Raw genomic sequence first — 13,352 nt, forward strand, 5'->3', positions numbered from 1 at the left:
GCTGCCACAAGGCTGGGGTGACTCTGAGCTCCATTCTGCAGGCCCCCACCCACCCCTCCCCCCAGTCTCTATTCTCAAAAAGCTGTCACCATATTCTAACCAACCCAGCATCAGGTGATAAAGGTTCCCCCTCCCACCCCACCCTGGAATGTACCTGTGAGCCACAGAACCAGGACCCTGTGAGTAGCTCACAGGCATGCCCTCAGGAGAGGGGGCACAAAGGGGTGTCCGTGCCCTGCATCCCACAGGGATCTCGGCGCCTCCTAAACCACAGAAACTGCATGGCAGGTCACTGGCGTTCGAGCGTGTGACGTCACTGTCCAGCTCTATTCTGTCCCAGGAGTGGTCCAGATGGGCACCTGTGTCTGCCAGCCCCTCCAGTTCTCTGCAGATCAAATTATATTCTTCCGCAGCTCCCACTAGCTACATCACCAAGTACGTAACTAAGGAAACACCCTAACACAGTGCTCCTTCCTTGATGACACAAAAGACAAGAAACACGAGGGGATTATGTTGCAAAGTCAGAACTGCTAAATCACATTTCTGAGAACCGGAGCATCAGAAGGAAAGGACAGCTCAACCCAGAGGCCATCTGAAATCTGGCAGAAACACAGGGCACCCCGCCCCTCACCTGGCAGTGCAGGCAGTGCACAGGCAGCGGACCACTGCTCCAAATCCTCCCACCTACTGGGGCTGGGAGTGGAGAGAAAGGAGTTCGGATCTGCGGGAACAGAGATGGGAGAGCGGCAGCCACCATCCTCCTGCAGGCCAAGTGCCATGTGCCTGGCAGGCCTGCCCCATTTCCTCCTCAGATCCTGTGTCCCTCCTGCCCGCCAGACCACACCAGAGTTCTGGCCCAGGTGAGGACTCCAAGAGTGAGATGAATTAAACAGTTCCAGTTCTACACACATTTCTATTTTATTATGGCAAAGGTGAAAACACCACCTTCTCCACAACAGCAACCAGTAAAATTTATCCCAAAAATAACTCAGTACAAAACAGGTCTGTTTCAGAATTAAAAAAAAAAAGAAAAAAAAAAAAAAAAAAAGAAAAAAAAAAAAAAGGAAACCTTTACATGAATTTTAAATCCTATTTTAAAACATAAAAGAAACAAATCCATCATTGGCCACACAGCCCCAGTCTGTCACGCCTCCCACCAGGGAGCACGGACGAGACTTCCGGGTCCTGGTCCATGCACGGATTTGCCGGTCTGTTTAACTGGTGTCCATCTGAAACAGAGAAAGAGAGGTTCTCACTCAAAATGAGGTCCTTCTCCAGTTGGTCTTTGACCGGCCCCCACCCAGTCTTCCTCTGGGACTTACTCTTGCATTATAAGCATCCAGCTGGGCGTCCAACTCCTCTGCAGAAAGCTGCTGCTTTGAACTCCTGCCGGTTCCTCTGCCTCTGCCCCGGCTGCCTCCACGGGTGCCTCTCCGGGTGCCACCGCCACCACCAAAACCTCCCGAACCACGGTTTCTAGTCATCCCGCCTCTGTTTACGCTAGCAAAAAAAGGGAACTTGCTCACGTGCCTGGAAAGGCCTGCGGGGTGAGTGGATACCCACAGGCCAGCCCCGCCCAGAGGCCCCAAACTCACCTCTGTGCAGGTCTCCGCTGTGTGTCAATCTGTGAGGTGACGAGCTGAATGTTCATGGGGCGGCCTGTGGCAGAGAACACAAGAGGGCCAGCTCCTGTTAGAGGGCTCTGAGGCCTGCTGGCGGCACACAACCTGGCCTCCACGCAAGCACTAGAAAGGGGCGCTGTGCACCTCAATGCTCCCAACAAGAGCAACAGCCTGGAGATGCTGGTGGGAGAACGAAATGTTGCCAACGACAGCCCCACCAGCGCCTCCTTGCTCCTTCTCCACCCAGTGTAGGTGGGTGTCTGTCAGGTGTCCGGGGTGCTCACAAGCGGAAAAGTACCTTTGTCTTTACGACTACAGCCCCATACTCAGAGGTGTACTATGGTGGTTCTGAGAAAGCTTCACAGAAGTGAATCTTCCGGAAGGAGCTGAAGGAGGGGAGGGATGTAGCTTGCTGGATGGGGGTTCACAAGAAGTTGGTCCAGATGTACGGGGCAGCATGAGAAGTGGCAGAATGGAAGAGAGAGACAAAGGGGCGAATGCAAAGTGTCCTCAGGTAGAGGGGGTCCTACTCCTGCAGGGCTGGGGCCAGCCCCAGGCTCCACAAACTGGCTACAGTGCTGTAGCCTTTCTCGGCCAATCCCAAACGCACCATCCAAAGGGACACCGTTGTACTGTTTCATAGCTTTTAGTGCATCTGCCTTCCGCTCAAAGTGCACATCAGCTGTTCCTAAACTGCGGCCGGATCGGTCGTAGTGCACAGCCGCCTTCTTCAGAGTTCCAAATTCAGCAAAGAGTTCCTGAGAGTCAGAAAGAGCAGTTGTCAGCAAAGCAGTTTTTCTTCTGGAGCCCCAGGGACACTCCCTGGAAGTATGAACTGCTTTGGGGTATTTCCCTGGGAGGCAGACATACATGTTGGGGGCAGGGCAGTGGTAGTGGGATCTGGGGTATGGGATGGGACAGGTGGGACAACAATTTCCAAGAGCAGCTGGGCCCGAGGGCTCCTGCCTACTTGGGGACCTGACATCTGTACCACGATGCAGGTAAAGGATCACAAAGCCCACCAGTGAAGGGCACAAAAATTAAGTCGCTATCTTCTTCAACAAAGGAAAATTTACAACACACCCAAGGACTGTGCCAAGAAGCAGCAAAGGTCAAGATCACAGAGCAAGGGGCTCTATCCACTTGTGGACCAGCTCCAAGGGCCCGCTGACTGGGAGCCCTGACCCAGCCCCTCCCCCAGGGCAGATTCTGGCTCACCTTTCCCTCTCCTCCTACTCAAGCCTGCCGCAAAGCCTGAAGTCAAGCGCTGCCATGGAAACTGCCCTGACCTCAGGCAGGCTGGGAGTTGGAGAGGGAACCCAGAGTGTGGGGCTACTCCGGCCGCAGGCACACAGCGGGAAGTGGAGTTCACCAAAAGCGGTTTCCAGTGGATGCCAGAAACCACCTTAAAAAAAGTGTTGAGACACTGTGAGTGCTCACCGGCCTTGCTCTGTCCTCCCACGGTAAAGTAAAGTGGCTGGGCTCTGGGAAATTGAACTCAGGAAGGCCCAGTACCCTGACCCAGCCATCTCCTGGACTGACCCCCGTCATTATAGAAAGCAAATTTAAATGTCTTTGGGGTTCAATCAAAGGGGGGGGGGGAAAAAAAAAGAAAAAAAGAAAAAGAAAAGAAAAGAAAGAGGAAAAGGAGGCTTCAACCAAAGATGAGTTCGACAATCATGCCACTAACAAAACCCAGGGGGTGAAAACAAGTGAGAATAAGACAGGGAACAAAATTCCATATAAAACATAGGCCTTAAGGCAAATGGAGCCACAGTGACGCTGGCACCATCCTGCTTCTGTGCTTTGTCAGTTCTACAGAGAAAAAGCTTTCTCCTCGCAACAAACCGTTAAAACAGGCACAAAGTAAAGAAAGCAAATAACGTAGTTCTTTCAATAATACAGAAACGACACACATTCAACCAAGCTTCTGTTACAAAAGCTCAGGCAAAGGGCCTTCATCCACAGAACACGTCTTACTAATGAAGAGCAGTGGCTCCTCAGACTAAGCTGGGGGCCTGTCTTCCAACACAAACTGACCCACTGGTCAGACTTTCAACTCTAGCTTGACCTCTGCTTTGCATTCCTGGAGCCCCTTACAAGGGACAGTGGCTAGCCCTTGGGTGCCTGCGAGGGCTCACTGTCCTAAGGTGGGTGGGGATTCAGGACTACGTCCCAAACACCACAATCAATTCCGTGCGGGGTGACCTGCCCACCGAGAAGCTCAATTCCCTTACCTGAATATCAGCGTCAGACACTCCAAAATCCAGATTTGACACCAGCAGTTTCCCACCGGTTTCCACACCGGCACCACCCCCAAAACCGCTATCGAAAAGGTCATGTTGCCATTTGTCAGGAAGTTGTTTCGGCTAAAGAAAAAGGAAACACAAGAACAGAAAGAGACCCGTGAGTCTCACTCCACAGCTGACCCTCTCCCTCACGACCATAGCAAGACCCTCCCCCATCACGGCAGGGAGAAAGGCGCGTAGAGGGACCCGCAGCCCCCGCTTCCCGCCCACGCCAGGCCGCAGCCGACCGCCGGGGCCACACGTCCCGCAACTTCTCGCTTCCCTCCACCTAACTTCCCGTCTCCCGGGCGGTCGCGCCAACGGCCCTTCGGCCCCCGGCGCCATGAGGCCGGGCGCCCAGCCAAGACAAAGGCCGCCGGGGTCTCCGCCTTGGAGCCCGGCTCGGCGCGCGACCTCCCCGTCCGCTCGGCCGGCCGGCGCCCGCGCCCCCCAGCCCGGTTGGCCGACTGGTCGCCCGCCCCTGCGCCGCGCCGCCGGCCCGTTCCCCTGCCGCGGCCCGCCGCCCGGCCTCCGCACTCACCCTGCTGTAGGGCGCCGGCCGGTTTCTGCCGCCGCCGCCCGCCGCGCCGCGGGCGATGGCCGGCCGGTTCCGAATGGGTCCGCCGCCTCGGTTCACTCGAGCGGCGGCCTGCGCCCCGCCTCCGCGGCCGCCCTGGGAGCCGGCCCGGCCGCGGCCCCTGCCCCCGCCGCGGCCGCCTCGCTGGCTCCGGTTCAGTTTAATGATGTCGTCCAGAGACATATCCATTTTGTCGGCCATGGCGGGCGCGGAATCGGCCTCGGCTGGAGCCCGCGCGTCAGCACGTCGGCGCGTCACTTCCTGCGCCGCGCGGGGTTTTCCGGTGCCGCGTCCTCGGAGCGGCCGTGGATTGGCTGTGGGTCGGTGGCGTCGGCGAGGGGCGAGGAGGCGCGTGCGCGCTGGGCCAAGGGGCTCGGCGGGCGCCGCTGAGAATTGCCGAGCCGCGGCCGCAGTCGTTTACATACCTTCCCGCGCGGCGCCGGCGCTCACAACTGAAGGCGGGTGGGGCAGCGCGCGATTAGGTCGGTGGGGGTGAGGCCGTTGGGGCGGGGCCGGGCGTGCCGACCCTCCCTTGCTCCTCCCTTGCCCCTCCCCCACCGCACCCAGACCCCGCACCCCAGTTCCGCGGGGGGGAGGGGGTGCGGCTCGCGCGACCTGGCCCGGGGTTGTTCCGGCGTGACCTCGTGGGGAGCGGGCGTGGGTCTCCATCTCACCTCGTCGGTTGTGTCCCCTTCAGAAGTTGCTGCACGTTTTTGCAATTGTTAACGGAATTCGACGCGCCTTTCTCTGGACGCCCGCGCACAAGTGCGGTGTTGGCAGACGCCTTGAGCGTCCGGGTCTCCCGAGGACTCGGTCCCAGCCCCAGCCCCCTTGTAGACAGCTTGTGCTGCCCTTCGGCGGCGCCTCCTGCCTGCGCTGACCCTCTGGCTCGGGGCGGCACTCCTTCTTTGGCTCCCAAGTGCTGTAGCTCTGCAGACTCAACGGAGCCTGGTGGTCTCTCTCCTCCCCGCAGGCTCCCCGCGCCATGAAGGTGAAGATCAAGTGCTGGAACGGCGTGGCCACTTGGCTCTGGGTGGCCAACGACGAGAACTGCGGCATCTGCCGGATGGCCTTCAATGGCTGTTGCCCGGACTGTGAGTGACCCCTGCCCGCTCTCTCTCGAGCTTTGCTTACCCTCCGGCCTTGGCGTGTCCCCAGAAATACCTGCACAGCGTCCCTAGGGTTTGGTTTCCTTTCCCCAAGAAAAGTTAATAGAGAAAAGCTAGGCTATTTGGGCCCATATTTGTACAAAGACTCCGTCAAAAGTTTTGTAAGAAAAAGAGCACAGCTTCCTATCCTGATGAAAGTCGCTATGAGACACGTAGAACAAAAAGTTGTGTTAAAACCTTTTATTTGAAAATTCTCAAGCGAACAAAAAAACGTAATGTTATAAGGTCATCCCCCATCCAGCACATAGAACAATGGGTAACATGTGTCCGTATTTGTTTGTTTTTGCTCAGATGTTTTAAAGTTAATGGTAAATGTGCAGCCTCACCCCACTCACTTCAGCTGCGTCTCTAAATGTAGTGCTTTTACCCACCACTGTTGTCACATTAGATAACATGACGATAGTTCCTTACTGTTGCCCCTCATTCCTAGTCCTTGTCCAGATTTCTTTAGTTGTTTCCAAATGTCTTTTTATTATTGGGTGGTGTGAGCCAGGACCCAAGGTGTGATCACTTTGTCCCTTCGCTACTTAATCTAGAACAGTTCTGCTTCGAGTTCTCTTACCCTTTTTTAAAAAGACATCTAATTCTTTCAGAAAGTGTTGTCTTGCAGAATGCCTGCGCTCAGGTTTTATCAGATTTCTTCTTGGTGGTGTCTTTTGCATTGTTCCTTTGTCCCCACTGTGTTCTGTGAAGTGAAAGTGTTTGGTTATACATTTGGGTCAGAAGCAGATTTTTGCACCAGTGAATTTAGTTTTTGGTCAGACCCAAGTGAAAGGATCTAAGGCTTTGCCTAGGGGACAAGGGTGGTCCCAAGAGAGAAGTGGGACTTGGGGACTGCTGAGAAGTCAGTGACCAGGCCTGTCACTGTGGGGCTGTGAGCATTGGAATAATCATAGGTTTTTGCTTCTTACCATGAAATTGACATCATTGAATTTTAGTGCAAATATTATTTTATCTTTCATCTTTACATCTTTACATCTCCTGAGAGAAAATCTCATCACCCAGGGGCTAATCTTTCCTGATTTAATCAAACAGGTGGGATGTAATCTTAGGAAATCAGTGATTGGCTCTACTTGATGAGGTTTTACATAACAGGGAAGGAAAGTAGAAGCACAAGGTCTGGCTTGGTTTAATCCATTTAAAACCACCCTCCTAAGGGTACAACACAGGCTGTGGCTAGGTACTTGCAACTTTCTCAGCAGCAGATTGTGGCCTCTGAACAGAAAAGTCCTCGGAAGCATTTATGTGGCCATGCCCCTGGCCTAATGCGGGCCAGTGAGCCTGTGTGTCAGAGATGGCACCGGGGGCCGCTTCCCAGTGTGCTGGCTGCTAGGAAGAGGGGGTTTAGAGTCTGAACTTTGGACCTGCTGGTTATGAGGTTAGAGTGGGCCAGTTGTAATGAGCAAGTGTTTGGCTAGCCCAGAACGCTTTCTATACAGATCAAGTGACGCTGGGTTTCTCTGCTGAAATGGAACTCCTATGGAGAATCCAGAGTGACTCAGGCTGTCTTAAATCTGCTCCTCGTCCCTGGGCTTTGGGAGTGAAAGTCTTGTTAAGAAGATTCCACCAGCACTGGCATGAGTCACCGTCGGCTTGCGCTTGTGCTGTCAGATGCCCCGGCGGGCTGCCTACAGGAGCCCTGCCTCAAACGGACAGGATGGCTGGGTACCCCCACCAATGGGCTGGCTGGCCCCTGCTCACCCTCTTCCAGACTCTGTAAGGACTCTAATGTTTTAGGGGTGATTCCAAGCATAGTTCTGCTGAGGTTGGAAAGACCCTGGGTGGGTGGGAACCAATATAAATCAGGTGTCACACACTGTGGGCTCCTGGCACAGAGTCCTACTCGCTCCACCCCCCTGGCCTGGGAAGCAGAGTGAGTTAGATCGTTTTGTATTTGCCAAGTAAATTATTTTCTGGTTGTTTTGTCATAAAAGTTTCAGAAAGGGTGTGGTGTTTCGTTATTGAAAGGATTTTTTTAAAAGATTGAGGAACACTGCCCCAAACAAAAGAGTAGAAAGATGGAAGTGCCCATCCCTTCTGACTCCATGGGGTGTAGGTACCACTGTGGGGCAGGGGCTGCTTGGGAATTGGGAAGGAGCTGCATGTTTTCAGCAGCCATTGAAGGATATTTAAGACCTGGCACCCATACCAGCCTCCTGGTCGGCCTGCTCCCTTCAGGCAGGGGCATCTGCCTTCGTGAGCCGTGTGGCCCTGGCCTCCTGTCTGTCAGGCGGGGTGACGGAGGCTGCGGGAGCACTGTGAGGTTGGACGAGAGCACAGGCCAGGTTCCCAGCTCCTTGTGCAGCTCGGAGCAGGTGCTACATGAGGTACTGAGAGCATTGTCATGTGGCTCAGCCATGGTGTTATCTCTTTAACGCATTGTACAGTCAACCCTCCCTGTGTTTGGTGTCAAGAGTGAGGACCAGGACCACAGGACTAGACCAGCCCTGTGGTCACAGGGGTTCAGACCTGCACTTAGGAACCACTTCGTGGACAAGATGTACCCTGTTCACCCTGGCTTGTCCGGCTGGTCCACTGTGTTTATGCACTAGTGACATCTGGATACAGCTTGTGCTTGATAGGTGTGAAGGGCCCCCAGGGCAATGATTTGGGGGAATGACACCCCTAAGAGAGGGTGGCGGAAGCAAGCTGCAGCTCCTCAATGCCCGTGGGGACCTGACTCGAGGCTGGGGGAGGTCATTGTGCTCTGCTGGCACCAGCTGCGTGATGGGGTTTTCTAGATTCTTGAAAATCAGAGAGAGGCTAGTTTCTCTTGATGACAGGCAGTGTAGCATGTCCTCTCTGTGCCAGGCCCTCTCCACGGAGGTAGCATTTCCAGGTGTGTGGGGTGGAGTGCCAGCAGCAGGTACCCTGGGCCTTGGAGGTAGGACCCTTTTAGGCTAGAAAAGGAAAGGAAATGGAAGGTAGTGCTGTGTCACTACCAGCTGCCAACAGCCTGGGCTATAAGCACCTCAGTGTCCCCAGCCCACTCCCTGGTACTGCACTGGGTCCCTGCCACCTAGGGAAGGAGCCGTCTAGGTCCCAAGGCCCCAGCCCACCTCACCTTGATCAAGAGGATTAGTTCACCGCTCAGAGGCGGGTCACCTCTGTGGGCTCCTTGACACACTGATGTAACTTTCTTGGCATCACAGGTGCCAGCTGATAGTGGCAGAGCTGTGGTGTGTCTGCAGATGGGCCCAGCCTCTGGGAGGCCAGCGGGCAGGGATGTGGGCCAGGCCAGAGCTCTTCCTGCCGCTGAGCTCCCTGAGCTGCTCCGCCTTGGGAGGGGAGAGTGGAAGCAGGAGCAGCCTGGGTGGGCTTTGCAGATGTTTACCTGGGGCAGCTGCATGGCAGACTCCGTGGTTTCACTCCTGAAACCTGTCCTCTCTCAGACACGAGGCCACCCTGGGTGCACATCCCCCGCCTGGCTTGTCCCGAGCTCTGTGACTCACTGGTCCTCTCATCCCTCCCGCAGGCAAGGTGCCGGGTGACGACTGCCCGCTGGTGTGGGGCCAGTGCTCGCATTGCTTCCACATGCACTGCATCCTCAAGTGGCTCAACGCGCAGCAGGTGCAGCAGCACTGCCCCATGTGCCGCCAGGAGTGGAAGTTCAAGGAGTGAGGCTGCACTGCCCTACTCCCCCCTCGCCCTGAGACGGCCCCACCCCCACAGTGGCTCTGGGTGGCCATGGTCTCCAGTGGGACAGTCCCCTTTGGGCTGTGACAGGGTTGAAACGAGGACTGGAGCTGCATTTGTTTTTTTCCATCACAACATTGACACTTTTATCCAATAAGTAAAACTCATTAAACCACCTGAGCCTCGCCGGAGGCCTCCCATTGCTTGTTTTCTTGGTGCTGAGGCTGCCTTGGTGTGCGCCGAAATGAAAACTCTCATGAATAAACATCTCGATGGGTTTCCGCGAGGCCCTGAGTCACATCCCCTGGAGGAGAAGGAGCTTGGGATCAACCGAAGGAGCCGGGGCAGGAGGGATGGGCTCAGGGGCTTGTAGAGCCTAGCCGTGTGGAGGCCTGGGGACCACTCTTCAGGCTGGTCGTTAGGACCCTGGCTGGACACAGCTGGTGGCCACTGCTTTGGTTCCTCCCGCCGGTGGGCCGTCCCTGAGCAGGTGCTGGTGGTGCTGAACCGGTTCTGCCAAGGCAGCTGTGATGGGTTGTCTTGATCCCTTTCTCCCCTGCTCCAACTGAAGGCCAGCTCCTTGTCAGGGCTGATGTCCTTGACATTAGGATGTGTGTCCGCAGGTGTCTGAGGGTCTCCCTTCCTAGGGAAGGACAGCCCTTGGGACATCTTTGAGCACTTCTGTTCCACCACAGCTCCCATGGGGTGGTGGCCCCTGGGGGGCAGCGGTCCCAGACCTAATGGTCTTGTGCAGCTTCTGGATGGAGACCGCTGCAGGCTGCATGTCTTAAGAGCACTGGCTCCTTCCAGTCTATTCTCGACCTCCCCCGTCGGGGCCGCTGTCCTGTAGCTGGTTGCTAAGCACGTTTATACTACTCTACCTGTCCCCAGTCCCCAGGCAAGAAGACTGGGCAGTGCATGGTCACCCATGTGGTACCACGCTTCCCATCTGAACATTGTGCCCAGAGGAGAGGAAGCCCTCACAGAACCTGGAGGTCATGTGCTCCTTGCCCCGAAGCCCAACTGCCAGGGCCCTTGTGCTGGTGTCTGTCCTGGGAAAGCACGTGGCCAGGATGTTTGGAAAGTGTGAGCAGGAGGACAGACAGCGGCTGAGCAAGCCTAATGGCTGACGTCACCTGCCATGTGCCCTCCATCTTGGACCCTTGGGCTCAGCCTCCTGGGTGCTCCTATTTAGCTGCCAGGTTCTAGGCAGCAACTCTACTCTAGGGGCCTGTCTACACTGTGTCTGGCTCCAGGGTCACCAAGGAGTTCACAGACCAGTAGGAAGACCAGCCCTCACTGGGAAGTGGGCTGTGGCAACTATAGAGGATCCCACTGGGGGGTCTGGCCTCCATCTGGCCTACCCCCAGTCTGCCTCCCCTCCCTGGAGTTCTTCCTTCCCTGAGGAATGCTCTCCTGTGACAGGAAGTACCCACATACCTGGGGTGCCAGACCCTGAGCCCAGCCTCCAGGCTTTTTTTTTTTATTTATTTATTTATTTATTTATTTTTGGCTGTGTTGGGTCTTCATTTCTGTGCAAGGGCTTTCTCTAGTTGCGGTGAGTGGGGGCCACTCTTCATCGCGGTGCGCGGGCGTCTCACTGTCGTGGCCTCTCTTGTTGCGGAGCACAAGCTCCAGACGCGCAGGCTCAGTAGTTGTGGCTCACGGGCCCAGTTGCTCCGCGGCACGTGGGATCTTCCCAGACCAGGGCTCGAACCCGTGTCCCCTGCATTGGCAGGCAGATTCTCAACCACTGCGCCACCAGGGAAGCCCAGCCTCCAGGCTTTTAGCCTTCGTGCACTGGGACAGGTGCACTCACCCCAGAGGGGTCCACAGCTTGCCACAGGTCACATGGTCCTCTTGGCAGGCCACTGCCACTTCCCTGCCAGGTGGGCTCCTCTCCACTCTTTCCTGGGTTCCAGCCCAGTCCTCCCAGGGCCTGCTTGGTCCCCTTGAGCTGGACACACAACTGCCTGCCAGGCCCTGCACACACCCAGAGTCCAGCCATCTGCCCCGTCCCGGGAAGCTCAGGGGCCACACCAGGTCCTCTCAGGATCCCATAACCTCAGCTCTCTCTCCGTCATGGTGGCACAGGATCACAGCACCTGCCTTTGCAAATGCTCTCCCCTGGCTTCCCCTCCTCATCTCTCCTGTGTGCCATTCTGCCTGTCCTGCCACCAGCTCTGAGGACCAGACCAGTTGTTGAAACTGACTTCTGCCCCCAGGCCCTCCCAGACTTCCCTGCCTCCTCAAGAAGCGCTTGTCCTCTGGTCGGTTCCCCTTTAGGGTGGGAACTGCTCGTTTGTCCCCTGGGCACAGTGCAGTCAGTGGCTCTCTCTCCAGCCTCATGAGCGCTGGGGACCTCCGGGGGTGACTCGGGGCTGGGGCGCCATCGGACTAGTTGAGGGTTCAGTGCAGCACTGCTGTCCCTGCTGCCACTGAGGCCAGACCCAGGAGGGACCAAGGTTGGTGGGAGTGGCCTGGGGGCCGCCTCCCAGTAAGAGCAGGCAGGGTCAGAAACGGGGAGGTGGGCCGGGGTGGGGGAGAAGGGGGCGTCTCATCACCACCAAGCTCTCGACCATCTGTTCCTCCAGCGCGCCCCTGTGCCCAAGAGGCGCTGACCCCATGGGGCTTCTCCCTCTGGGATGGGGAGGCCCCTGCGTCCCAGCGTCCGCCCTCGCGCCTCGCCCCGCCCAGCCGCAGATATAAGGCGCCGGTGCTGCTGTTTCGCTCCCCGCCGCCCGCCGCCACCCGCGTCCCCATGGCCGGGCTCGCGATGCTGGTGGCTGCCGCCCTGGCGCTGTGCCTGCTGCTGGCGCCCCCCGGCCTCGCGTGGTACAAGCAGGCGGCGGGGCCGGGCTACTACTCCGTGGGCCGCGCCGCGGGGCTGTTGTCCGGCTTCCGCAGGTCGCCGTACGCGCGGCGCTCCGAGCCCCCCGTGGGCACGGGACCCCCGGGACGGGCCGGCGCCTTCCCGGAGCTGCGCCCCAGCCTGCGGAGCCTCGTGAGTACTGGGCGCTGGAGGGTGCGGGGCGCGGGGCGCTGGAGGGTGCGGGCGCCCCCTCATCCTCCCCCCGCCCCCAGGCCGTGTGCGTCGAGGACGTCACCCCGAACCTGCAGAGCTGCGAGCGGCTCCCCGACGGCCGCGCCATCTTCCAGTGCAAGGCCGACGTCTTCCTGTCACTCCGCGCCGCGGACTGTCGCAGCACGTGAACCCCAACCCTGGAACGTGGACCTGGCCTGGCTCCCGCGGGCACACCCTGGGGCCCGCCCTTGCCCTGGCGCCAGATGGCACCCAGTACCGCCCACCCATCCCCATAGTAAATGGCTTAATGAATAAATGAGACTCGCAGCCTCTGGGGTGGGGGGGGGTGGGCCCAGCAGACGGAGTGGGCAAGTACCTGTGAATCTCCAAACCCGGACTCTGGCCACCTAGGAGCACAGACAGCAACTAGGGCCCTCAGGCCAACAGGCTTCACCGAAACACCAACACAGGGGCTCCCAAACCCCACTGCTGGCAAAACGCTGCTGGGCCTCCAGCTGTATCAGCCCCAGACCTCTTCTGGAGCCCCACATCTGGCTCTGCAAGGCTGCTCTCCATGTCCCCCACCTCCAGCCCCTGCCCGACATCTTCCTGCCTTTGTCCACGGAGCTCCTGGATCAGGGAGGTGGTGCCTGGGTCGCCCACTAGCCATCAAGTCTATTAGGCCAGCTCAAATGTCCTGCCTTATAAAAGCTTCCCCTGAACACTCCACACCGGAAGGCCCTCCTGCCTCAAATCCTAGGTTTCTTGAGACCAAAGATCTCCCTTACCAGAGGGGCAGCTCTGGGGTCACTCTTCTTGGAGCCCCCCAAAATTCCTCAAAGTACACAGCACAGGACAATACTTGTGCCAAGTGAATTAATGAATAGGCTGGGCCCAGCAGGAGTGGGAAGGCAGCCAGATGTGCAGCTCCAGGACCAGGAGGGGCTGCACCACGGGGTTGACAAAGCTGGGCGCCACCCCAGCTGAGTCCTGAATCTGACGTCAGGCAGCTGGCTCCTCCCAGGCCTGGGAGCT

General features: G+C 57.5%; 3 protein-coding genes and 1 long non-coding RNA gene across 5 annotated transcripts; 2 read left to right on the top strand and 2 right to left on the bottom strand.

Annotated features, from left to right (window-relative positions):
- Positions 1 to 899: 899 nt before the first annotated feature.
- On the bottom strand, positions 900 to 4,758 carry ALYREF (Aly/REF export factor). The gene is made up of 6 exons (XM_082374294.1): positions 4,452 to 4,758; positions 3,860 to 3,991; positions 2,233 to 2,380; positions 1,596 to 1,659; positions 1,323 to 1,500; positions 900 to 1,229 (listed from the first exon to the last, which is right to left on the bottom strand). Exons 1-6 carry the CDS (start codon positions 4,686 to 4,688, stop codon positions 1,215 to 1,217), a joined length of 774 nt encoding a protein of 257 aa, XP_082230420.1. The 5' UTR covers positions 4,689 to 4,758; the 3' UTR covers positions 900 to 1,214.
- A 61-nt stretch (positions 4,759 to 4,819) lies between these two features.
- Positions 4,820 to 9,479, top strand: ANAPC11 (anaphase promoting complex subunit 11). 2 transcript variants are annotated; one of them, XM_082374312.1, is made up of 3 exons: positions 4,820 to 4,969; positions 5,461 to 5,581; positions 9,132 to 9,479. In XM_082374312.1, the coding sequence occupies exons 2-3, from the start codon at positions 5,473 to 5,475 to the stop codon at positions 9,275 to 9,277; spliced, it is 255 nt and encodes an 84-aa protein (XP_082230438.1). In that variant the 5' UTR covers positions 4,820 to 4,969; positions 5,461 to 5,472; the 3' UTR covers positions 9,278 to 9,479. The 2 variants fall into 2 exon arrangements, with proteins under 2 accessions (XP_082230438.1, XP_082230439.1); XM_082374313.1 differs by having other exon boundaries at positions 4,828 to 4,945.
- A 1,287-nt stretch (positions 9,480 to 10,766) lies between these two features.
- Positions 10,767 to 11,168, bottom strand: LOC309619249. Its single transcript, XR_014238829.1, has 2 exons — positions 11,112 to 11,168; positions 10,767 to 11,018 (listed from the first exon to the last, which is right to left on the bottom strand). It is a non-coding gene; the product is annotated as an uncharacterized lncRNA (long non-coding RNA).
- Positions 11,169 to 11,890: 722 nt separating this feature from the next.
- Positions 11,891 to 12,633, top strand: NPB (neuropeptide B). Its single transcript, XM_082374308.1, has 2 exons — positions 11,891 to 12,296; positions 12,377 to 12,633. Exons 1-2 carry the CDS (start codon positions 12,054 to 12,056, stop codon positions 12,503 to 12,505), a joined length of 372 nt encoding a protein of 123 aa, XP_082230434.1. The 5' UTR covers positions 11,891 to 12,053; the 3' UTR covers positions 12,506 to 12,633.
- The last annotated feature ends 719 nt before the right edge of the window (positions 12,634 to 13,352 follow it).

Source organism: Balaenoptera borealis (assembly GCF_965194805.1).
Source record: "Balaenoptera borealis genome assembly, chromosome: 20".
In the NCBI taxonomy this organism is placed as follows: Eukaryota; Metazoa; Chordata; class Mammalia; order Artiodactyla; family Balaenopteridae; genus Balaenoptera; species Balaenoptera borealis.

What these genes read in the sequence shown, in the direction of transcription:
- ALYREF (XM_082374294.1), bottom strand. Translation starts at nt 4,688, where the DNA reads ATGGCCGACAAAATGGATATGTCTCTGGACGACATCATTAAACTGAAC. An exon ending in GGCCGGCGCCCTACAGCAGG is followed by an intron (nt 3,992 to 4,451) that starts GTGAGTGCGGAG and finishes CTTTTTCTTTAG; the next exon opens with CCGAAACAACTTCCTGACAA. An exon ending in TGTCTGACGCTGATATTCAG is followed by an intron (nt 2,381 to 3,859) that starts GTAAGGGAATTG and finishes TCTGACTCTCAG; the next exon opens with GAACTCTTTGCTGAATTTGG.
- ANAPC11 (XM_082374312.1), top strand. Translation starts at nt 5,473, where the DNA reads ATGAAGGTGAAGATCAAGTGCTGGAACGGCGTGGCCACTTGGCTCTGG. An exon ending in CAATGGCTGTTGCCCGGACT is followed by an intron (nt 5,582 to 9,131) that starts GTGAGTGACCCC and finishes TCCCTCCCGCAG; the next exon opens with GCAAGGTGCCGGGTGACGAC.
- NPB (XM_082374308.1), top strand. Translation starts at nt 12,054, where the DNA reads ATGGCCGGGCTCGCGATGCTGGTGGCTGCCGCCCTGGCGCTGTGCCTG. An exon ending in GCCCCAGCCTGCGGAGCCTC is followed by an intron (nt 12,297 to 12,376) that starts GTGAGTACTGGG and finishes CCCCGCCCCCAG; the next exon opens with GCCGTGTGCGTCGAGGACGT.